Raw genomic sequence first — 24,798 nt, 5'->3', positions numbered from 1 at the left:
TATTTTTATATTTTTACCTTTTTCTTTATCCTCTACTTAAGTCTTAACTTGGTTATAAATCAGCAGTAGTTCTTTATGCCTTTTTGATTGTGTATCATCTTTTGAATATGTTTTAAATATGACACTGTTCTTTGAATGTCAAAAATAATTGCACTATTTTATTTTATTATTATATCTATTTATTTGTCTTTTAAAATATTTTTGCAAATGAAATTACATTTGGTAAGTTTTTTTTTTTTTTTTTTAAGTACGTTTTATCAGTTTTACAATTTATTAACATTAAATTAGGTATCATAGTAATTAACAATAACCAGGATTAATAAATGCTGTAAAATTGATACCTATATACATAACTAATGTTAACAAATGAAAACTTACTGTAAAATGTTACCAAAATTACTTTAAAGCACTAAAGGACCTGTACTATAGGAATTTCCTGCATTTTCTAAAACTATATCATCAACAACAACAAAATGTCAATACTTAGGTGTACTGTAAATCTCACGACAGTCGCCTAATGGATGATTACTTGGAAAAGTTTTACAAATGACTTGCAATGTTTTAAATTCTGCAAAACTCCAGGATGTGGAAATAGATTTTGTCTCTGCAATTAGACAAACTTTAAGGAATTTACACTTTTAATAAGTCGTTGTCATGTGATTTTGTTTAGCTATCATAGGAAAAAAGAACCAAGCAAAATTTGTGTATTTCCTTTTTTATTCTCAGTACGGTGAAATAACAAGCAAGGTTGAAAGTTGAAAATAAACAAAAATTGCACTGGTATTAACACTGACTGCGATGTTCAAAATGCAGTCTAAACATGTTGTGTAACTTTGAGAATCTCTTTGGAAACAGTAGGTCACATGTCTATATAAGCTCATGTTGTATGCGCACAAGCACACTGATTTTTTCTAATGTACGTTTCGGACGACGAAGAGGCGTGCGTATACCTGGAACCTCCAAAGCTCAGTCAGTCTCAATATGTGAATATTTTTTAGTGGGACGCGATTATTGAAGTATTGTAAATGTGTTTTGTAGAGTGTGTGTGTGTGTGTGTGTATACATGCTTAACTGGGAAATGTTATTTATTGTATAAAAAGCAACACGACCAAAAGAACAGTACAAACAAAAATAGGTCATTGATCGTATTTCAATTTGTTCATTTCTATGTGTCGCACTTTAGTTGCTTTGAGTAATTTCTTCCGTTACGTTTTTTCAGCATTTGTTATTTACTGCTATGAATGTATTGTGTTGTGAAATTTCCTTTTACTTTATTATTTAATAACAAAAATGCTGTAGATGTTCTAGATTTGTTCGAATTTAAGGTCAAATCTGATAACTGTATTCCACACAAAAGAATACTAGATAAAAACAATAAAGACATTCAACACAGATTAAAAGTGTTTTGTTTGTTTTTTTACTCATTTTTCTGGTGGTTTCATCTGGAGGATGATATATTTTGATTTTAAGACATCCGTACACAATATTTAAAAAAAAAAAACACTGCTTTCTAGGTATGCTCTCGCCAATGTATGTGTGGGTATATTTCCGTATTGTTGGTCTATAACCAAAAGTTTCTAAGGTGCAAATTTTTAAGGCATTCCAAACAAAATGGATTTCCACCAAAATTTTCTATGATGCCCAAAACAAATCCAGTGCAAAAAGTAGAAACAACAACATAAAGTATACATAAAGTGGACTTAATACTAATAAAGCACCTGCAAGTTTAGGAATAGTTCAAGAAAACAAGTCAGAGATTTGTTTTTCCACATATACAGAAACAGTGTTTAGGGAAAAAAAAAACACATAACAGCTTTAATCAGACCTGAATCCCTGCATTTCTTAGTTCTTTCTGGGTGAATCTTACAAAAACACATTGTTTTTGCACAAAATCTAACAGTAGAAACTTTTTCCTTAAAGAAAAGGAAGCCTATTTTAGGACAATTTGTTGCATTCTTATTTTAATTATTGTATTATGAATTTTTCATGACAGTTCAGCACATTTTCCCTCCCATTCACATTGTGTTTTTTTCCCCATTATTCTTATAATGGATTTATTACTGTGATACACTAATTCCATTATATTACAGTAAAAACTTTAGGATTTTTTTATTTGATTAAAATCAGCATTAAAGGCATTACAAAAACAACCCTGAGATGTAAATGTTCTTCCACGTCAAAGCGATTTAAATAAATGATTTGTTTGCATTCTTATAAAGAAACTTGTGGATTAAAATGTGCTTAACTGTTAAAACAAATCTTAGTAGTCCTAAAAATAGGTTTAATTTTCTTTATAGAAAATATAGATTTAACCGTTTTTGTGAAATTCATCCGTCTAGCTTTCTCGTTCACTGCTCAGCATTTACTTTCTTGGCATTTGCTATCTAGTTTACTACTTGGTGCTGCACTAAATGAAGTGCTATTAGTACACAACTTCCCTGCCTCAAAAGTTGCTTTAGTTTTCTAGATTAAGTGCTGAGGTAACAGTAGCGTTACTATGGGGGTTAATTCACTCCGTTTGTTTGTCTTTTTGCAATAGTTGGCAGGGTATACAGTGTTTTTTTTGAATAATTTCCTCAATGTTAGAATGAAAGAGAGGAATACCAAACCCAATGGCTACACGAATTGCTCCCATTTCATCTGCGCTATTAAAAACACAGAATGATGGAAACATTTCTACTTTTTCTGAGTCATCTGTCATCTTTCAGGTGACTTAAGGGAGACTGAAGTCTGACGGCTGCGATAAAACACACAAGAAAACAGTATCAGAATCTCACTCTATGCAGTGCGCAATTTATAAATTTAAGTCAAATTGATGATATGCATTTTATAGATTATAAAAAGGAATAGTAGTACTCTACCTCCAGTTGGATATCGTATCGGTTCTTGAATAAAGAGAAATGGAGACAATAACTGCAGTTAATATTGAACTATTGGTTTAAAAGATTTTGTATATATATATATATAGACTAGCATTTTACATACCACCTCCTGCTTCAGCTGGTCGAATACCTCAGGTGACATTGGCATGAGTGTGTCATTATAGTCTTGTGGTTTCCTAAAATTCGAACATATTTAAACACACACAAAAAAATTAGGGCTGTGAAAAGATTAATCACAATTAATCGCATCCAAAATAAAAGTTTGTGTTTACATAATAAATGTGTGTGTACTGTGTATAATTATTTTGTATATAAATACACACACATGCATGTATTTATTTAAGAAATATTTGCATGTATATATTAACATATAATTTATATTATATATAAATATTTGTATATATAAATAACAAATTTTTCTTAAATATATACATGCATGTGTGTGTATTTATATATACAAAATAATTATACGCAGTACACACACATTTATTATGTAAACACAAACTTTTATTTTGGATGCGATTAATCGTGATTAATCTTTTCACAGCCCTAAAAAAAAATACATCAAAAAAATAATACATTATTTTTGCAGTCATGTGAAGTAGCTCAGAAATATGGAAGCTTGCTTCCACCATGGAATAAAACAGAAAAAGGCAAGCGCGACTTTGTATCTCACAATAATGACTTTTTTTGTCACAACTGTGTGATTATATCTCACAATTCTGAGGAAAAAGTCAGAATTGTGAGTTGTAAAGTCAGAATTGCGAGATATAAACCCACAATTGTGAGTAAAAAGTCAGAATTGCAAGTTATAAAGTCAGAATTGAGAGATATATAGAAAACTCGCAATTGTGCGTTATAACGTCAGAATTGCGAGATATAAAAAAGTCAGAATTGCGAGTTAAAGGTTGTATCAGTGATTTCAGGCCCCCCAAAAAATGATCACATTCATCCAATCTTTCCTAACAATCCGCTAGCTGCCCGCCCCATAAGCATGCCGTCAAAAAAACGCGTCTCTGTAGGCAGCCTAGGCTCTGAGATCTGCACACAAAAACAATTGGTTTCACCAACCACTCAAAACCAAAACAAATAGTGTTCCAACCAATCACCGACAGGGGGAGGGTGTTGTGAGGTTTTGTGCTCGTGCACGGCTGCACGCGAAGTCGGAGCTGAAGAAGAAGCTGGCTCAAAACCTCACAACACCCCCTCCCCCTGTCGGTGATTGGTTGGAACACTATTTGTTTTGGTTTTGAGTGGTTGGTGAAACCAATTGTTTTTGTGTGCGGATCTCAGAGTCTAGGCTGCCTACAGAGATGCTTATGGGGCGGGCAGCTAGCGGATCGTTAGGAAAGATTAGATGAATGTGATCATTTATGTTTGGGCCTGAAATCGCTGATACAACCTTTAAGTCAGAATTGCGCGATATAAACTCAAAATTGAAAAATTGAAAAAGAAAAAAAATCTGAATTGTGAAATATAAACAATTCTGAGAAAAACGTCAGAATTGCGAGTTAAAAAGTCTGAATTGCGAGATATAAACTCGAAATTGAAAAATTTTAAAAGAAAAAAATCTGAATTGTGAAATATAAACAATTCTGAGAAAAACGTCAGAATTGCAAGTTATAAAGTCAGATTTGTGAATTGCAATTGCAAGTAAAATATCAGAATTGCTGAATAATGAATTATCATTATCAGAATAATGATTTATTCACCCTGAAGAAATCCTAGGTGTATATGACATTCTTATTTCAGACGAATACAATCAGAGTTATAGCCTATTAAAAAATGTCCTGGCTCTTCCCAGCTTGATAATGGCAGTGAATGGCCGTATGTCTTTGGAAGTCCATTAAAGCGCATCTATTCATGATTAAACTGCTCGACGCGGCTCTGCGGGGGTTAATAAAGGCCTTCTGAAGTGAAGCGATGCGTTTGTGTAAGAAAAATATCCATATTTAAAACTTTATCGACTAAAATAACTCATTCGTAATTGCGTTGTGCATCAAGTTCAAGTGTTACTCTTTTGGCATAAATCGATGTGTACATTTTTCTTACACAAACGCATCGCTTCACTTCAGGAGGCCTTTATTAACCCCAGCAGAGCCGCGTCGAGCACTTTAATCATGAATAGATGCGCTCTGATGGTCTTCCAAAGACAAACAGACATTCACTCCCATTATCAAGCTTGGAAGAGCCAGGATATTTTTCAATATAACTCCGATTGTATTGGTCTGAAAGAAGAATGTCATATACACCTAGGATTGCTTCAGGGTGAGTAAATCATGGGCTAATTTTCATTTTTGGGTGAACTATCCCTTTAACACTGCAGGGTTCCCACGGGTTCCTTGAAATCCTTGAAAGTTTGTGAATCTGAAAAAATGTTTTCAAGGCCCTGGAAAGTTTTTGAAAATAAACATACATAGAGACAGGTGCTTGAAAGTGCTTGAATTTATTTTGTGCAAGAAGTTTTCTGGAAATAATTCCATATTCACTCCAGTCCCCTAATGTGTTATTTCGCCAACACTTCATGGCCTTTGCATACTAGCTTGCTTGATTTACACTAGTTAAGCGCATTTACGCGTTACGTTACCAGGGTTTTTCCTGCATAGAGAATTATGAGGCGGCCGCCTCCGTCAAATTTTGTGCCGCCTCCGTCTCTCGACAATAAAAAATAACTAGGGAATCACCGAAAACGTGAGGATGATTCTGTTTTATTTCATGTAAAGTAAGTGGTGATTGATAGCCTATAGTTGATAATAATATAGGCCTACCTAATGTAGCCTACTACTGATGGTAACAATGTTGCGCTGTTGAGGCTTGCGCAGTTATTTATAACATATTATAGTTAAGAAACAATATATAGCCTAGGCTACACATGACCAGAGAGCTGCCATCAAGATTGAAACAGAGACTGATTTCATAACAGTTCAATAAACAAATAGTTAAAATTAAGTCACTTACATTTTAGACGCAATGACTGTTTTTGTTCTGTTTCAGCAGCGAAAATAGTTCCGAACAAAGATCACCGCAGAACCATAGCGCATGCAACACTTGTTGCATTACTGAATGATTCAGCGTTTTGAAAGAATCAGTTGAGTCAAAGATTCAATTACCCATTCTTAAACTGCCTCATTCTGAATAAATCAGCCATTTGAACGAATCGTTTGAATGAATGACTCAATGACTCGCTCATTAAGACGGTCGCCTGCCGCCTCCTACTGGCGGTTTAGTTTCATAAAGTATCATTCTTTTCAACATTCCTTATTTGTATATTCAAAAATATTTAAAATAATCTAATTTAATACAGTAATAATTTTTCAATGTAAATAATTTAATTTGATTGGTAACAGCCTAGTGTCTTATTATTTTAATTGAATATATTGATCAAATTTAAGAATTTGAAATGAAAGATGGAGCATACATTTAATAAAATTAGGGGAAAAAATGCCCTTTATAAAAGGTACAAAAAATTAGTGTATTCAAACAGTGATGTAATGAAAGATTGAAACAACAATGAAATTAAACAATTTAAGTTTGAAGGGAGTAAAGCCTCTGTTTAGGCTATTAAGGAATTATGTAATTTTGCCAAAAGAAGAACTTTTATTTTAAATAAATGTTCATTTTAAATCAGCCTACTTCAGTGTGATATGTGGATGTCTACAGATATGAACAAGTTAAATTTAAGACTTTTTAAGACCTTTTTAATGCCACTTTGAATGAAATTTAAGACCAAACCTGTGATGGAAATACACATTATATTACATGCGTATATATTAGGGGTGTAACGGTTCACAAAATTCACGGTTCAGTTCGATACAATACACTTGTGTCATGGTTCGGTTCGGTACGTTTTTGATACAGCATAAAGAAATAAATGCCAGAGAAATTTCCTTGATTTAAATTTTTTATTCTTTTTTATATTAAAACTAACATCATAAAGTATGATATTTTTTTTACTTTGAGCAATTCTAGAGCTATAATTGACTCTTCTTAGGAGCATATAAAACAAAACAGCTCCTTGGAAAAAATGAAATGTAATATTGTAGTAGTTATAAACAAAGAATTATTTTAGTTCAGATTAACATTTGAGGGCAGCAATTGTATTCATAATGTCAAAATAAAACCGACGTAATGTTACTTGAAGGCATTATAGCCTACTATTCCTGCCAAACTTCTATGGTTGCAGTTAGTGTTACTACAGTAAATCCATGGTGAATGTTGCTGATCTGTGGACACTGATAGTTCATTCATGCCACAATGTTTCTTCCAGGTTTCCATGTCAGCGCTGTTGATCCGTTAATAACGGAGAAATATGAATGCTTCTCACTAGATCTCGCAGCGATGTTATTACTTCTGTCAGTTCTGTGGCGAATTCAAATGCTTTCTTTACTGTATCTCTTATTAGCGCTGTGTAGTAACAGTGTCGCATGATCACGATCGGCTCGCGCTGCACTGGTCCAAACTGATAAACGGTCCTTCAACCACACAATAACGAGCAGTTTCGTTCCGCTTGCATTTTACGTTTGCCATTTGATGTTGGGCAATGTTGTGGTCGCGCCGGCGTCTTAAGCCTGTTTTATGCTTCTGCGTCGAACTGCCGCCGTAGCTACGTCGTAGGCTGTGTGTAGCGCGTACCCTACGGCGTACCCTGACGTGCACCTCTCCAAAAATGTAACAACGCGTCAATTCTACGCGGACACAAGCGCTGTGATTGGTCTGCCAGAACCCCTCCCTCGGGGTTTCACACGCTTCCTAGGTACGCGTCAACGCGGACAACGACACAGAAGTATAAATTAAAACCAACACGTTGCCTACGGCGTATAGGCTCCGGCGTAGGTCCGACGCAGAAGTATAATGAGGCCTTTACATTATGAGCGCGCTTGCCACGCGCAACGCGCCTACATTTGAAATAACGAAACAGCGTTACCAGAAAAAGCCTACATTATCATTATCAATAGCTGTTTATGTAATAAAATCTGAATCATTCTCGCGATTCGATGCTTCACTGGTTATTTGACGGACATTAGGTCCGTCAGACTGGAGACATTTTAGCAGTAACGTGACCAGAAATATTTAAGACCTATCGAATCTGAATTTAAGACATTTTAATACTTTTTAAGGCCTTTTATTAGGAAAATTTTATTTAAGACTTTTTAAGGACCCGCGGCCACCCTGATCATGCTTAACACTGATACAATTTGAATAATTGTAATGGGATGATCAGATGCAGATATCTAAATCAAACTGTATTTTTAACAGCAGATTCGGGTGACTCAAAGTGCACCAGATTAATGAATTTATCTTTAAAATGTACAAAATTTTCTTACGGGGGGCATGCCCCCGTACCCCCCTAGAGGTACCAAAACAATGTGGGAAACACAATAGGCTATATAATGATCTACAAAAAATACCATTTTTATTATCTTATTATTAAAATACATTAAACCCTGAGTTATGTTAAGTGTTTCCTGCATGAGGTACTTAGTGTTGTAAGTTGCCATGAAGTTCACGTGCGCATGAAACTACGATGGTACCTCATCGTTTGTTGTTGGACACAACAAATGTGTCCCCACATTAAGTCCTTGAATTTGAGGGTATTGGACCTGGAAAGTCCTTGAAAGGTCCTTGAATTTGAAGTCAACCAAGGTGTGGGAACCCTGACACTGACTCACATTTCAGAGATGGAGATGAGAGTGGTGCTGATGTATCCCTCGTCTGACTTCTTGTCGACATCCATTGGTTCTTGCTCTGGAGAAACAAAAGACGAAGAAAGAGTAAGAATTTAATTTATACGTTTTTTAATACATTTATTAATATTTTTTAGATAGGTCACAACTGCGTTTCTTACTCTCGGTAGGTTTGGAATAGTATTTTTTGAAGGCGTCGTCTTTGGGTAAATTGGGATGGAGGAAGCGCAGAGGGTTTTCTGGGACGTTGTCGGCGGCCATCACGCGATAGTTTCGAATAATGTCGGGAAGTGAGACGGCAGAGAGTTCCTTCTTCGTGTAGGGCTCAACAGAGCGAATCTGCGGCTCTTCTAAACCAACACAAAGCCAGACACAGTAATGAACAATACATTTACTAAAACGGATTTGATTTCAAGCCAAAGTTTAAGCAAAATCTAAATGTTGACGTTTTGATATCAAAAATCCTTTTTTTTAATTTGCTTTCATTTAATCGTTTATTGTTCCACAGCATGTCAGAAGGGAGGAGCGTCTCACCGTTTAAGTCATGTTGGATCCAGCTGAACGTGATTGCTCCGTCGCGGTTGCTCTCACTGAAGCGCAACAGAAACGTCCCGGGAGCTTTGTCATACAGCAGAGATTTAGTACGGTCCTTGGTCACAAACCCCATTATACACCTGTGAGAGATGGACAGTGTTAAAGCAATGTTCCCGCTTGACCAATAGACTCCCAATGTGCCAGACTCCCAAAGTTTATTAACTGGTTCCCCGCCATTGACCGAAATTCCCGTCATTCATGACACAACGCTTCCCCACCATTGTATTTTCACTGTTATACGGTAGGGGGTGCTATGACATATTCTGAAAGAGTACATAATGCGACACATGCGAAGAAGAAGCAGAAACAAGTGATAGCATGTGTAGTAGAGCCCGACCGATATGGATTTTTGGGGGCCGATGCCGATGCCGATATTAACTCGAAAAGAGCCGATTTATAAGCCGATATTTAGATTTTGAAAATAAACTGGATATTAGACCCATTTCCTATAAACTGCACTTACACAACATTCAAAATATCTGCCTGTTCTATGTATGTGGGCTGTATAAATACAAACTTAAGATATGAAACGTAAAGTCTTTTGAACAAAAAAACAACAACAACCAAATCAAAGTTACCAGTTTTAAAAGACTTGGTTCATAAATATAACTTTGAATAGGACTGGAGACAAATTCTGTTAAGTTCTGATAAATAACAACAACTCTCTCTCTCTCTCTCTCTCTCTCTCTCGCACCTCTCTCTCTCTCTCTCTCTCTCTCTCTCTCTCTCTCTGCGTCTCAAATTGTAAAAAAAATCTAAAAAAAAAAATCACTGTTGTTACAGTGCGTAAATCAGACCTTTCAGGCTATAGCGAACGCAAATAAGCCTTATGCCAACATTATTATTAGCCTACAACTAAATTGTCGTCATTAAATAAGAAAACTAAATACAGTGCTATGCATAAGTTTAGGCAACCATGCTAAAGTTGACTAAAAAGAGGAATAAAAAATCATATTTTGCAAATTTAACTTAATGCCTTATTTTAAAAAATTTGGAAAAATCCAACCTTTAAGGACACCAATTTTCTTTGTGAATGAATAATGTATCGTAAATAAATAAATGTTCTTCCTTAAAAAACAGGGTGCATAAGTTTGGGCACCACTATGTTAAATTCCCATAGAGGCAGGCAGATTTTTATTTTTAAGAATTTTTTTTTTTTTTTTTTAGGATACTATGCATCCTGATAAAGTTCCCTTGGCCTTTGGAATTAAAATAGCCCCACATCATCACATAGCCTTCACTATACCTAGAGATTGGCATGATTTTATTTCAGTTAGCCTAATAGCTAGTTTGATTTGCATTGAGAGATGATCTTATGGAAAGTACTCCATGCCAATCTCTAGGTATGGTGAAGGCTATGTGATGATGTGGGGCTATTTTAATTCCAAAGGCCAAGGGAACTTTATCAGGATGCATAGTATCCTAAAAAAAAAAAAAAAAAAATACTTAAAAATAAAAATCTGCCTGCCTCTATGGGAATTTAACATAGTGGTGCCCAAACTTATGCACCCTGTTTTTTAAGGAAGAACATTTATTTATTTACGATACATTATTCATTCACAAAGAAAATTGGTGTCCTTAAAGGTTGGATTTTTCCTAATTTTTTAAAATAAGGCATTAAGTTAAATTTGCAAAATATGATTTTTTATTCCTCTTTTTAGTCAACTTTAGCATGGTTGCCTAAACTTATGCATAGCACTGTAATTGTGTAGATGATTTGCTTTGTGTAACCCGACATCAGACATTAGGCCGAAGTATTTTTTGCACACAGTGCCGCGACCAATTCTGTTTCCTCACTCCTTTATGACTGCCTGCACATTCACTGTCCTCGCGGCGGCTGCAACTTGCGCTCTCTAAAATTAGCTTATCAATGCATATCTAAATTCGCGCCTTTCTGTATCTTTGAAAAAAGAAACAAAAAAGATTCAATCTCAATCTCCACGGACAGTTTTTAATATTTTATCAGACAATATCTACTCAATATTTTGCTTAAGTGTAATTTTCAGGACAATTAAGGCCGGATTCGGGACAACAGCTCAGATTTTGGGACTGTCCCGAATTTTTCGGGACTTCTGGTCACCCTACCATGAACTCACTTAACCGTTGTTCTCTCTGCCTGACTTTGGCTGGATCAGGAGGCTGCAGGATATGTGGCACGTTATACACGAGTGTTATCAACTAGGGCATTGTAGAGCGCCCTCTGGTCGACAAATTATATAACGCAAACACTCATGACATGGTTAAAGGCCGTTTCGATGTTTTTTTTTTTTTGTTTTTTTTTAATCGGCCGTTATACATGCCGATACCGATAGATTGGAAAATGCCTAATATCGGCCGATAATATCGGCCTGCCGATATATCGGTCGGGCTCTAATGTGTAAGCATATGCATATGTAAAATAATGCGATCACCAACATTAAACAGCATATAAATCAAAACTGCCTAATGTTACAGAATGAAATGTCATACCAGGACGAGGTACAGGACTGTACAGCTTTGAGGGTGTTGATGGACTCGATCTACTCCATATATGTTTTTTGTTTTTTTTCTGAATCCAATCTGGATGTAGACTTTGACAAAAACGTGATTTTCTTGTTTTTATGAAACTTAACCACATTCAAGTGTTAATAAAAAAATAATGCATTAAGCTAGAATAAAATGGGTTTTTGCATAAAAGCAGAGGGTCTTTTGATATATTGCATGGTTGGCTGGCAACTTTTTCAAAAACACTGGCAGGGAAAGAGTTAATATAAATGCATGTTTTTACTATTTTACTTATTGAACCTGTTACAGGTTAAATTATGTATTTATTTGTTTATTTAACCTGGAACTTTTTCTTGTTTAAAGTAGGTTTTATTAATATTTTGAATTTGCTTTTATATTTTCTAAATTTAGATTTACATTTTTTGTCATATTGTTCAATGTGCTTTTGTAATTTTTATTAAATATTACTATTATTTTTAGTTTTAGTTATTTATTTCCAGTAAGTATGTTTTGCCAAAGCAACATTTCTAATTTTCGGTTAAAGTTCTTCATCAAATATTTATATTTTCAGTTTTCATTTTAATTTTAGTAAAAAAAAATAGTTTATTTATTTCAAGTTAGTAATTTTAGTACTTTAACTTCAACTTTTATAAGTTACTTGCCAAGGTAACATTTCTAATTTAAGTTTAGTTTAGTCTAGTATTTTTGTTGTGTGCTTTTGTCTTCTTTTTTGTCATTTTGTGCAAATATTACTATTTAGGTTATTTTATTTTATTTTTAGTTTTTAGTTTTACTTCAGTTTTAGTTTTTAATCATTTCCAGGTAGTAATTTTAGTGATTCAACTTCAACTTATTTCAGTTAGTTGCCAAAGCAACATTTCTCATTTTCATTTACTTTCAGTTTTTTATCTAATATTTATATTTCATTTCAGCTTTATTTTTTTTAAAGTTAATAGTTCTAGTTAACGATAATAACCCTGATATGTGAAATATGGTACCGTAGATATCCAAAATGGTCACGTTTGCTGGTCAGGTAGCTGGTCTACCTGGTTGATCTTAACCCCAACAGCATGAGATCAAGGTGTGATCATGTGATTCTAGCAGAATTTTCATAATCCAAACATCTGAATTCTTACCCATCATCCCACAGACTCAGCAGGTGTCTCTTAATAAGATCCAAAATGGCTTCAATCCACAACCAGAAGGTGAAGTTCTTCTCACTGCCAGACTGCATCATACACAAGACTCAAATCACTTTTAACAATCATGGGTAACAAAACTAGGGTGCTCAATTCAGAAGATGGGACCTAATGGCTAAACGTAAACGAATAAATAAAAACATAGTATAGAGACCAACCTTACAAAATCTATTCCAAGGAATCTGAGCTTCAGGATCCATCGCCGCTTTAGGACCTGTGGGCCAAAGTTCACAAGCTTGTGCATTTAGTTCATCTGTTCCGACAGAATCAGCCACTCAATGGCAGACAAGTAGCAATCAGACTCACCCAGCAGTTTAGTTCCCAGCATGCTCAACTGTTCTTGATTAAGACCTCTTTTGGTGATGGAGGAGAACTGCCAGCTCAGCACCTCCGCTAGATGACCCCAAGTGGCTGAAGGAGGAGTGACGAAGAACGAAAGGTTCTGGAGAAGAAACGGCAAGTCAGAACCTGTGCGAACACGTCCTGCAATCTGTTTTGTGTTGAAGTAAGTAAAGCTCATTTCTACTGCCGAAACTTTACAAGAACATGAGCGTTGATGACTTATCTTTGAATTTGCTTTTCTTTTTATATTTTCTTTTTTACATTTTTGTTGTTGTTTTTTTGTGCTTTTGTTATTTTTAGTAGATTTTGTTCTTTTAAAAAAATATTTCTATTTAGGTTCAAATTTATTTCAGTATTAGTTGATTTATTTTCAGTTACTAGTAATTTTAGTGCTTAAACTTATTTAAGTTATTTGCCAAGGCAACATTTCTCATTCTTCATTCAAGGTTTTCATTTGATATTTATATTTTCAATTTTCATTTTCATTTTAGTTCAAGTTTTAGAAATATTTTTTTTTTTAAAAATGCAAAAACACATAACAAAATTACTAATTAGGTTTAATTTATTTTATTTGAGTTTTTATTTATTTCCAGTTAGTCATTTCAGTGCTTCAACTTATTTCAGTTATTTGCCAAGGCAACATTTCCAATTTTTTCGTTTAAAAGCTTTTACATCTAATATTTATATTTTCAGTTTTTGTTTTTGATTTAATTTTAGTTTAATTTTTTAAGTTTAAAAATATTTCTATTTAGGTTTAATTTATTTTATTTCAGTTTTACATTTAATTCGGTTTTCATTTGTATTTATTTCCAGTTAGTAATTTCAGTCCTTCAATGTATTTCAGTTGTTTTTAAAGGCAAACATTTCTAATTTTTCATCAAGTTTTTCATCTAATATTTATATTTTTTGTTTTCATTTAAAATTAAGTTTTAGTATTTTTGTTATGTGCTTTTGTCGTTTTTGTTCTTTTCTATTTAGGTTTAATTTATTTTATTTCAGTTTTTTCAATTCTAGTGCTTCAACTTAAACATGATTTAAGCTACGTTCACACTACACGCGACCAAGCGACGCGATACCATTCATTTTCAATGGGGAGCGGGCGACTTCCGGTGACACGCGCAGTCTCGACCGTTGGCGACTGGATGGGGCGTGTCTGGCGACGCGACAAAGTTGAGAAATGTTTAACTTTATGCAAATGAAGAGCGACTTTCGGGAGCGACAACCAATAGGAGTGAAGTCAGTGGAGCACACGTGATCCGTCACTCTTCAGTGCTGCGTCAGACCGAGGCAAGATGAATGAGAAGTTTATTTTAGCAGTCCGAAACTGTCCAATAATGTATGATATGTCTCCGTGTACATACAGTGGTACTCGCCGTGCTGACTCCGAGCCTGAATGGTTTCGTGAACTCAGAAAGACCAGTATTTGCCCATTTGCTGCAGTTAAATAGCCGCGATAGCACAGGGCACTCGCTATTTCTCATTCATCTTTAATATTATGCATTTAATGTACTGATTCCATTTATATTTAGACTTTTCCTTCCAAAATGTTAGCTTGTAGAGGCAAGAAAACAGATTTGTTGTCTACAACATGGAGTAACATCCGTGAATGTCACTCACAAACATTACTAGGCAACCAGTAGTGGGAACGCCCACTAACGACTTCACCGCCAGCCACTGGCGACATGCAGCGACAAAGTCGCTTGTAGTGTGAACGGGGCTTTAGTTATTTAGATACATTTTGTTTAGTTTCAGTTTTTTATCATATATTGATATTTTCAGTTTACATTTTAATTTATTTAATTTTGTGCTAAATCTGTTATGTGCATAACATTAGTGTTGAGGAGGACTAACCTTTGGTTCAGAGGTCAGCATGTTGTACCACATGATAGAGGCCCATCCACTGGGTAGCTGACTGACGTTGGAGATCACGACTATGGGCAGAGATGTAGCCTGAAGATGGAGAGAGAGAAGAAAGTTGATGATGATCATGATTTGGTGGTTTATGTTTCGAACTCTGTTCTACTGAAGGATCTTCTGACCTCAAAGTTCATGACCAGTCCAGACCAGCAAAGCTCAGCCTCAAAGGCGATGGAGTGAAGTTCTTCCGTGACGATCAGAGGGCCCTGCCGAACATTTAAGAAACGGTTTAGCCCAAAAAATTTTAAATTCAAACAGGTTTTAAAGTTTGAACACGCAGAAGCTCAAATGAGATTCAGAGCTACAGCAGAGGGGAAGCTTGAATTTCTGCTTCTTTCTTACACGGACCGATCGTATGACTTCGGAAGACGTGGAAAATAGAACACAAGAGTTATGGACTACTTTCATGATACTTTTATGTGATTTTTGGAGCTTTTCCACAGAAGAAAGTCATACAGCTTTGGAAAGACATGAGGGTGAGTAAATGATGACAGATTTATGTGAACCCTCTCTTTAAGACAAACCATCACTGAAGAAAAGTTCCACAGAAAAGTATTTTGGACAATCTTAAGAAGCATACAATCGATGTTTGGGCTCAGTAATTTATAAGAAATTAATTACTTTTATTCAGCAAGGACACATTAAAATGATCAAAAGTGACCGTAAAGATTTCTATTTAATTCAGCTTTGATCACAAGAATAAATTACAGTTTAATATATACTCTCATAGAAAACAGTTAATATAAACTGCAAAAATATTTCTGTAATTTTTGATCAAATAAAAGCAGCCTTTGTGAGCATAAGAGACTTAAGCATTACTAAAAATCTTATCGAGCTTAGACTTTTTATCGGTAGTGTAAAGACCGAACCCTCACCTCACTAGTTCTGTTTCCGGTAACTTTCTTCTCTTTCAGTTGCTGTGAAGTAAAACGAATATTGTTATTTGACTGAATTATACTTTTTAAACTATAATTTGCTCTTTTGTTTTTCTTTTCACTTTACCAGATGACGGAATTCTGCAGCCATTCCATTGGATTCCTCCATGTTCATCACCTTCATGGCTGTTCCCAAGATGTTGAACATCCGAAACCTAAAACAGGAACATAGCTCAGTAAGCAGAATAATATTAAAGGGATAGTTCACCCGAAAATGAACATTTTGTCATCATTTACTCATCCGTATGTTGTTCCAAACCTGTACGAGTTTCTTTCTTCTGCTAAACACAAAAGAAAGTTGGTAATCAAACAGATGACGGCACCCATTGACTTCCATAGTATTTTTTCCTATTATGGAAGTCAATGGGTACCGTTAACTGTTTGATTACCAACTTGCTTTAAAATCTCTTCTTTTATGTTCAGCGGACGTAAGAAACTCATACAAGTTTGTATCAACATAAGGGTAAGTAAATGTTGAAGGAATTTTGGGTGAACTCTCCCTTTAATTCAAGTGGGATTCAACAAACTTAAAAAGAACTGAATTTAAGGAACAACTCAGCAAAAAATATAGATTCTGTCATTATTATCTCACACTCGCTTTTTTGTAGTGGACTTTTTTTTTACAACTATTGTTGTTTTTCAAGACCTGCGTAACAAACATTTTAAAATAACATCATATTTTGTGTTCCACAAAAAGAAAAACACACAGCAAAGACATGAGGGTGAGTAAATGACAGATTTGAATTTTGCAAAGGAAATTATGTAAGACGCACCCTTTCCGTTTCTCAACGATATCCCTGGAAGGCAAAAAGAGACACGTGTTAACACAAAAAAATGCATGTAAGTTATCTACAGGCAAAAGTAAGTATCTATGACTTAAGGTGGAGATAACGTTTGCAAAATACTTACTTATCAAAATGGACTTTCACTCGAACAGTGTGGTTGAATTCCTGAAGTTTTATGAGCAGCCTGGAGCACAAAACATGAGATTCATCATTCATCATCTGAACATTAACAGGCTTCTACTTCCAGAGGCTTCCAGAGAAGTGTGAATCATCTGCCATGTGATTAAAGTTACCGTAATTTGAGAGTGAACAGAACACCCGTCTTCAGCACCAAAGGTCTTTGTAGTTGGGTCGGCATGCATGGCTGTCTCTCGACTACCAAGGAGCTGAAAAGATGCAATCCAAAATTATTCATTTTCAGCGACACATTTCAAAGGCCCCCCGAAATCCAAGAAAACCTACGGCCTAAAAAAGCAAAGAAGTGCTCTTACTTTGTGATTAAAGTTTTGAGGTTTAACATGATCCTGTCCTCCTGGGTGCTTTTGCTGAGGGTGATGGGATCGGTGTCGTATGTGAACTTCTGCTCCAGCTCCAGAAGTTTCTTGAGCTGCTGCCTGAGCTGAAGCAGAGATTCTGCGATAGAGGTAAACCTGAGGGGGAAAAACAGACAGAACTCAATAACATATGACTTAAAGTGCAAGCCATGATTTTGTAAGGCACCGCCACATAAAGGTCCATTGACAATAGTTGCAAAATTATCAATTCTCAGTATCTTTAATACCGTCAATATTTCAACGCAGAACAGGTCCATAAAATTTGCCATGCAAAAAAGGTTGTCTATCGTCAACGGCGTAACGATGTAGTTCTGCGACACAGAAGTCACTTTCAAAACGAGCAGTTTTCTGTTGGTTAGTGCAGAAAATTTGCACGACCAATTTGTCAAGTAGGGGTGTGACGCCGTGAGACAGGCGGTTATAGTTGAACACCGTCATTAGAACTCTATAACACGGCCAAAACCGTGTTATTAAAATATTTTTTACTAAAAAAAAATGTATCGTAGAGAATGTTTAAATACTAATTAAAAACAATTGTTAACAGTCTGTGTTATTAATGGTCTACGTCGTTTCCAACTGTATTTGATTCTTTGCCAAGTACCCCCTGACCGACCGCCAATCATTTGAGATAAAAATAACAGCTATGATATAGTGATGTGCCATCATTATGAGATTTATGAAACAAATGAAAAACATTTGCAATAATAAACATTAGCAATAAACATTTGCAATCGGGAGACATGGTTTTTTACCACTTAATGAAGTTTTGTTTTGTAAATCGTCAGACATGATTTTTACCACTTCATTAAGTTTTTACGTTTTTTTTCTTTCTTTAAAGCGAATTTCGTTTTGTACAAATTGTATCTTAATTTGAATAAATGTTTCATCAACCAATTGAATGTATTTAATAAATAAAAAGCAAATAATAACCGTGACATGGAGGCGCGGGCGCGCGCCGCGTTCACTTGCATTGCATTGTGAACTAGAGCGCATCTCATCGTAAATGAATTAAACTCATTAGCATTAAATATCTTTACTGCATCCTTTCTAGAACAGACAAGGGCTTTTTTGCGGCTCGCATCAGCAGAGCATTGCATCGTCCATAGACCGCAAAACAATCAGCGGATGGCGGGCGGGTGCGGCTTTGAAATCTGGTCAAAAAACGTTGGTGCGGATGATGAGTTAGCCTATGTGATGCGGTTGCGGATGAAATAATACCCCATCCGCGTATCTCTATAGATAACAACATTGAACACTACACAAATATTCTTTTTTTAAAATTTTTATTTAGGTGATCAAGTCACCCCCCCCGACGACGGTTATGTTACGAACCGTCACATTTGACTCACGTCATAACCGTCATCACCAATTCTGAAACCGGCACACCCCTATTGTCAAGTTGTGAAATCTGTCAGGAAATCTTTCGCCCTCAGACAAATTTCCCATTTGTGGAATTCCTATTGAAATTAAAGGATTTTGTCTCCGAAAATTTGCCATTCCACAGTAAATGTAACCGCACCACTATTGCTATTCGTAATCAACAGTACACAAAATGTGTAAAAATACATTTTGTACATTAAAAATTCGTAATTATGATCGATACTTGGGATTATTTGACGCCCCTAGAACTAGAACCAACTAAGTTGGTCGTTATGACATTGTGATCACTTAAACGCAACCTATTTCCATCACACTGTGTAGCTCCGTTTTTACAGTTTAGAACAACAAAACAACTTGCATATATTGCTAGTATTGCTACTCCATATGTTTATAAAGAAAATATTAATTAATTTGTGGTTTGTTACCAGTTTTGCAGCTGGTCCAAGCAGACATTGCTCAGCCCACCGATGCAAGCCATCTGTTGTCGGCGCCTCCATTCGGCCAGTTCTGTTGAGATCAGCTCAAAGATCACCGGATCCATAAGGTTCGACACCTCTGACATCTGACTAATCACATTCTACATGAACACAAACACACATAGAGTTGAACGCAACGGCTTCTTTTCACTAACCAAAGGCCGATGGATCTCCAATGTTCTCACCTCTCTCGTGGTGTGGAGTTTCATAAACATGGCGCGGATGGTCAGTCTCTCCCGATTCAGGTCTTCCACCGAAATGGTCCCGTTGAGTTCCTCTGTTAAACAGACGTACAAACAATGCTGAGTTTCTGTACTTGTGGAAAAACAGCTAGTTCTGACTTAAGTTGTGGTCACTTTTATTATTGTTTGTTGAATTTTTGCAATCAAAATGAGCAATATTGAGTTTCTATACTTATCGTGAACAAAACAGCTAGTTCTGGCTAGTTCTCTCACACGTTTAATCAAACTCTTTTCGACTACAAAGAAAGCAGTTTTCAATCCCGTTACCTCTGCTTTGAAGAGTTTTGCTCTTGAAGTCGTATTCGTCTTGCAGATCTTCCAGATTTTTGATGATCTGCTCGGTGTCCTAATCGGAAATAGGAAGAAAAAAAAGATTTCTCACACGACTTGACAAGGAGAATGTTTTATTCGATGGTCCACTTCCGACATTCTTCTAACTATAAGTAACTTTGCAACTACATGTCAACTAACTCTCATTAGAGTATTAGAAGACTGGCTGCTTAATATTTGCTAACACTTTATTTTGATGCTCCCCCAAAAGACATTCTACTGACTATCAGTAACTTTGAAACTACGTCAACTTATTCCACTAACCCGAACCCTAATAGTCTATACTAACACTCTAATGAATGTAGTTGAGGGAATGTAGACATGTAGTTGCCAGGTTACTTGTAGTTAGAAGAATGTCTAAAGTGGACAACCGAAATAAAGTGTATCCAACATATCTTGTAGTTGCGACAAGTTTTTTGTGTGTATACATCACCTGTACTTTATTCTTTATGTCTTTCACCCTTCCGTCCATTTCTCGATGTTTCTCCACGATCATGTCGTTTTGGGTGCTGTCGGTTCGATTCTGCAACGAAATACTAATTACTAACTTCATTCCTTTTGTGTTTTACAGACGAACAGGTTTGATGAGTAAATTAATTATTTTTTTTGGTTCAACTATTCCTCTAATAATAGAACGTCACACCTACAAAAGAGACCTAAATGTCATATTGACTTAAAATATATTTAAATCTAAGGTTTAGGTGGTGGAGATCAGTGGTTGTCATTTATTACTTACTGACCTCTGACATTTGGGCAGCGGCCAGAATCTTCCTTTCTTCGCTAAGGTTCCTACTGATGATCATAGCCATGGAAACCGGATCGTCTTGGAAGAGGTTCTGGAAAACAAGGTTCAAATTAACTAAAAGTGACGCCACACTAAAAGGAAACGGTCATGTAGCCAGTTGCAGTCAGTCACCTGCAAGTTCCTCTTGATCTTGCGGATGTTGTGCTGGTTCAGGAAGTCTTTCTCCATCGCGAAGCGGCTGTGTTGGTGATCTAACTGGGTCAAAAGATCATGAAACCTCACGGTGGCCAGGGACTCGTTCTCCACATTAGCAACATGCTCCCTTTGGGGAACGAAGAACAGAGGATTTACGTCAACTAAAGTTGAGACTGGTTTGAATTCTGATTTAGTACAATTTGTACCTATGTAATCCCTCTTATTGGGATGACAAATATAATAAGAAAGTTAAGATGTTTACAGTAAGATGATAAGGACATATAAAATAGTCAGTAGTTATCACTGCTACACTTTGTTTAGCAATAATAACTGCAGTAAGTAATTGTATATGTTGTGCTGACTCTTATTTGTCTTCTTAAACAGCTGATACAGCAGTATTTATCTCTCTGTTGCCTCCACCAGCTCTGGAGGACCCATGATTCCTATATATGATGTTACCGCAGATTGATCGGTAGGGTTGGGAATCGAAAATGCATTCTACTTCTGAAATCGGATAGTTAAAGGTGCAGCAAGCGATTTCTAAGAAACACTGCTGAAAGTGGATCGGGCCGAGTACTAAAACACACTTCTAGCCAATCAGCAGTAGGGGGCGTATACACTCATAAGGGGGAGGTGCCTGTTTCGTGAATTTGGGGGCGGGGCTATCAAGATAGGGGTGTGATCCTTTTGGGTAAGGGCGTGTTTGTTTTGGTGATTTCAAATCACTCACTGCACCTTTAAGGTCAGGAATCGGATACTTGTCAAAATTAACATTTCGATTCCGCTTATCGATTCCTGTGTGCACCTTTTAATGTGGTTTTAAACCATCCAAGTGCAATAAGACGAGAAAGAGATCTCAATTTGGCATTCACGCTCTGTTTTCTGTGCTGGGCACATCCAGAGCGTGTATAATGTTGACATTTTAATTAATAATAAAATGAATGACCTTTAAAAATATATATATATGCACCTTTAAAAGTATTAATTAATGAAAACATGTTTAAATATTATTTTTTTTAATTAATTTTATTAATAGTATTGTAATTACCTTTACAAATGTCTATGCACATTTAAAAATATTTCTTCAAATAATTGTTATATTTTAATATTAATATTTTAATAAATATTAACTTGCACTAAAAAAAAATAATTATTATGAAGACTTGAAAGAGCTTCTTGGCGGGGTGTCCTTCACCCGGGGTTGTGCACAGATAGCCATATTAATCATAAAATCATTACTTTATTATCATTGTTATTGTTTGGATGATTGGGAGGAGAGGAGAATGGGGGGACGAGAGAAAGGGTAAAAGATGTTAAATTACTGAATACCTCAAAACACTCAACACTCCCAAAGGACATATATTTCAAATTATATGGTCTTTCTTTTCTTTATTTTTTTTGTCTATTCTTATATTGTTGTTTATCTGTGTTTTGTTTTTGGTCGATATGTCTATTTTGTAAAAATTTCTGTATGTATTCCTGCAATAAAAACAATAAAATTTAAAAAAATCAACAGGTTGCCTACTCTAGTTTAGCATTATTATACTTGCAGGAGATTGTGGTTATGTGTTTGATATGGTTATAAAGCTAAAGAAGGTGTAAAATCTTTCATCCACACCAGTCGTGGCTTTCTATCCAGCTGCTGAGGTACTGCCGGATGGCCATTGGAAAGTTGTCATCGTACAGTTGGTCGACCTGTTCCAAAAACTTTGAATCAAGTTGTTGAAGCTCCAACCACTGACTCATTTCTGCGACTCTGTGGGCAGAGAGGTAAAATAAATGAAGACGAGTGTTTGGTAAAGCATGGGCCACAGTGAATAGCTGACTGCTTAATCAAGATTTTCTTGCAGAAATCAAAGTAAAATGAAGGCGGAAGACAAAGCATTTCTTAGCAAGATGAGGAGATTTCAATTTAGGCACGGGACATTTTGAGGTTTTTGTGATGTGTGTGTTTCTAACCTAGTAGCTACTAACAGATTTGCCAAAACATTTTGCAAGAAAGATATGTCAAAATTTAAATACTATTTCATATTATTATTATTAAAAAATACTAAATGTTTTCTTGTAGGCCAAAGATTAGGTTTAGTCTGTAGGGATTGTGTGTGTTTGTGGAGCTCGAAGACAGAGAAACATGTAATAGATTTTATATTATTAGTCTATAGTAGGTATAATTTAAAAAGAGTACAATAAGAATAGGCTAACATTAGTTTGAATATGCATGCTTATTTATGTCTTTACTGAACATTAGTGTTGTCAAAAAGACTATGTAGAATTTAAATTATTAATTATATATATATATATATATATAATTATTATTATTATTTTTTTTTTTAAATGTGCGCTCGATCACGTGTGTGTTGTCACGGCAGTATTGTTTTTGTATAAATAATTTTTAGAGGCTTAATATAAATACAATAGACGTCTATGGCATGTCCTCATTTTGATTCCAATTTATACCGAAGGATAAAATTTACTGAGCATTAAAAAAAAAATGTAAAACACACACACAGCCCTCATAACTTACATGCACCCACCCACGTTTCCCAAAGTTATCAGAATGATATAATATAATATATATCATGCTATTATATGTGTTCATACGATTCTGTTGTGCTAAAATAATGATAATAATAATATAGTTATGTTGAAAGATATTATCATTATTTTAGCACAACAGAATCGCATGAACACATATAATAGCATGATATTGTTTTGCCTGCATTCGGACCACATGTAAATAGCTCCTTGTGTGGCCTTGTGTGTATAAATATCTTTCATGTGTTATTCCATTGCTTTCTTAATAGGAGCTAAAATCCTCAAATAACATGTGAAATCTTAGGATTACACGCATATACAGGAATACCACGAAGTAATCAAACGTGAGATCAAACTTCCTGTAATATATCAAGCAGAAAATGATGAATGCGGAAATTAAAGTTATTATTTTGTTACTCACCCCCAAATGTTCTCCAAACACGGTTAAAGTAAGAATCCGCAGATAGATGTTTGATGTGTCTTCTATAGCAGCAGAATAATGCGGAAGAACAGGCAAGTTCCCTGTTATTGTCGATTTGTTATTGATTTTAGTCTTTCCAGTAGATGTCCGACTTCTTCTGCGCGAGTAACACGCGTGTGTGTGTTTGAGTGAAAGCTAGATCAACCAATCAGAGAGCAAAGTGTTGTTTGTTACGTATGCACTAGCCTATCAGCGCGTCCTGCTGTCCTTTTATGACGCAACTGGAATTTTGGACCAACGTTGTAGCGCAGCCCACGTGATTTATAAGAAACTGAAACTGCGTAGTATACTAGAGAAAGATGCTTATTTCATCACTACGTAAAAACTGTGGTAGAACTGCATGTTATTATCTGCTTTATAGTGTTTTATAAGAAACATATGTGTTTTAAGAGGTAAATAATAATAGTCGTGTCTTGTGGGATCAAAAAAGGTGAAGCTCCATCTGATTTGCTGCATTGCAGTACAATCTTGTTCTTTAGAATAGACCAGTGTGTTTTCTCCTCCTTGATAAGCCGGTTTTTTTTTTTTTTTTTTTTTTTTTTGCAATCATATCTATGCACGATTATAGGCCTATGGTTAGTTGCGTTTTTTTAGTTGCGTCATTTGCCCTCTTTTCATCCTCCTGTTAGGTTGTTCCAAAACCAGGATGTATCTTTCGTGTCTTCATTTACAACAGAAGAGAATCTTTTTTTCTCCATTTGCATGAGGTCACCTCATTGTAGATCAGTTTCAACATATGTGCAAACTATAAAAGATCTCTATTAATATTTGATACTTCTGATAGCTGAATGTTTCATTCAGGGGGTAAAAAAGCACACCCACTTAGGGGATATCTTATTTTCATTCTGTATTATATATTTAATTCTAGATAACTTCAGCATACTTAATCGCCGACTCAAAGTGTGCAACTATTAAATCATGCAGTAAAGTGTGCTAAATCTTTTTTTAAATGCAAATGAGGACATTTCGAAGTGCACTCATTGTCCTGTGGACAGACTTCTACTATTGTTGCCTCACAAGGCCTCCATCACACTGGGG

The 24,798-nt window shown here is 35.5% G+C and overlaps 1 protein-coding gene across 1 annotated transcript; it reads right to left on the bottom strand.

The window, feature by feature from the left end:
• Positions 1–699: 699 nt before the first annotated feature.
• Positions 700–23,943, bottom strand: stat1a (signal transducer and activator of transcription 1a). The gene is made up of 25 exons (XM_084416769.1): positions 23,701–23,943; positions 22,363–22,500; positions 20,721–20,871; positions 20,545–20,640; positions 20,238–20,327; positions 19,742–19,820; positions 19,418–19,509; positions 19,182–19,333; positions 17,314–17,472; positions 17,116–17,208; positions 16,947–17,006; positions 16,811–16,834; positions 16,105–16,192; positions 15,978–16,019; positions 15,225–15,308; positions 15,037–15,135; positions 13,150–13,285; positions 13,002–13,057; positions 12,781–12,872; positions 9,101–9,240; positions 8,728–8,916; positions 8,552–8,627; positions 2,986–3,058; positions 2,862–2,885; positions 700–2,737 (listed from the first exon to the last, which is right to left on the bottom strand). The coding sequence occupies exons 2-25, from the start codon at positions 22,488–22,490 to the stop codon at positions 2,714–2,716; spliced, it is 2,247 nt and encodes a 748-aa protein (XP_084272895.1). The 5' UTR covers positions 22,491–22,500; positions 23,701–23,943; the 3' UTR covers positions 700–2,713.
• Between the last annotated feature and the right edge of the window lie 855 nt (positions 23,944–24,798).

This window comes from Rutilus rutilus (assembly GCF_951802725.1).
Source record: "Rutilus rutilus genome assembly, chromosome: 8".
Taxonomy (NCBI): domain Eukaryota; kingdom Metazoa; phylum Chordata; class Actinopteri; order Cypriniformes; family Leuciscidae; genus Rutilus; species Rutilus rutilus.
This window is presented reverse-complemented; position numbering and strand designations above follow the sequence as displayed.

What these genes read in the sequence shown, in the direction of transcription:
- stat1a (XM_084416769.1), bottom strand. Translation starts at nt 22,490, where the DNA reads ATGAGTCAGTGGTTGGAGCTTCAACAACTTGATTCAAAGTTTTTGGAA. An exon ending in TGGATAGAAAGCCACGACTG is followed by an intron (nt 20,872 to 22,362) that starts GTGTGGATGAAA and finishes CGTTCCCCAAAG; the next exon opens with GGAGCATGTTGCTAATGTGG. An exon ending in GATACGATATCCAACTGGAG is followed by an intron (nt 2,738 to 2,861) that starts GTAGAGTACTAC and finishes GTTTTATCGCAG; the next exon opens with CCGTCAGACTTCAGTCTCCC.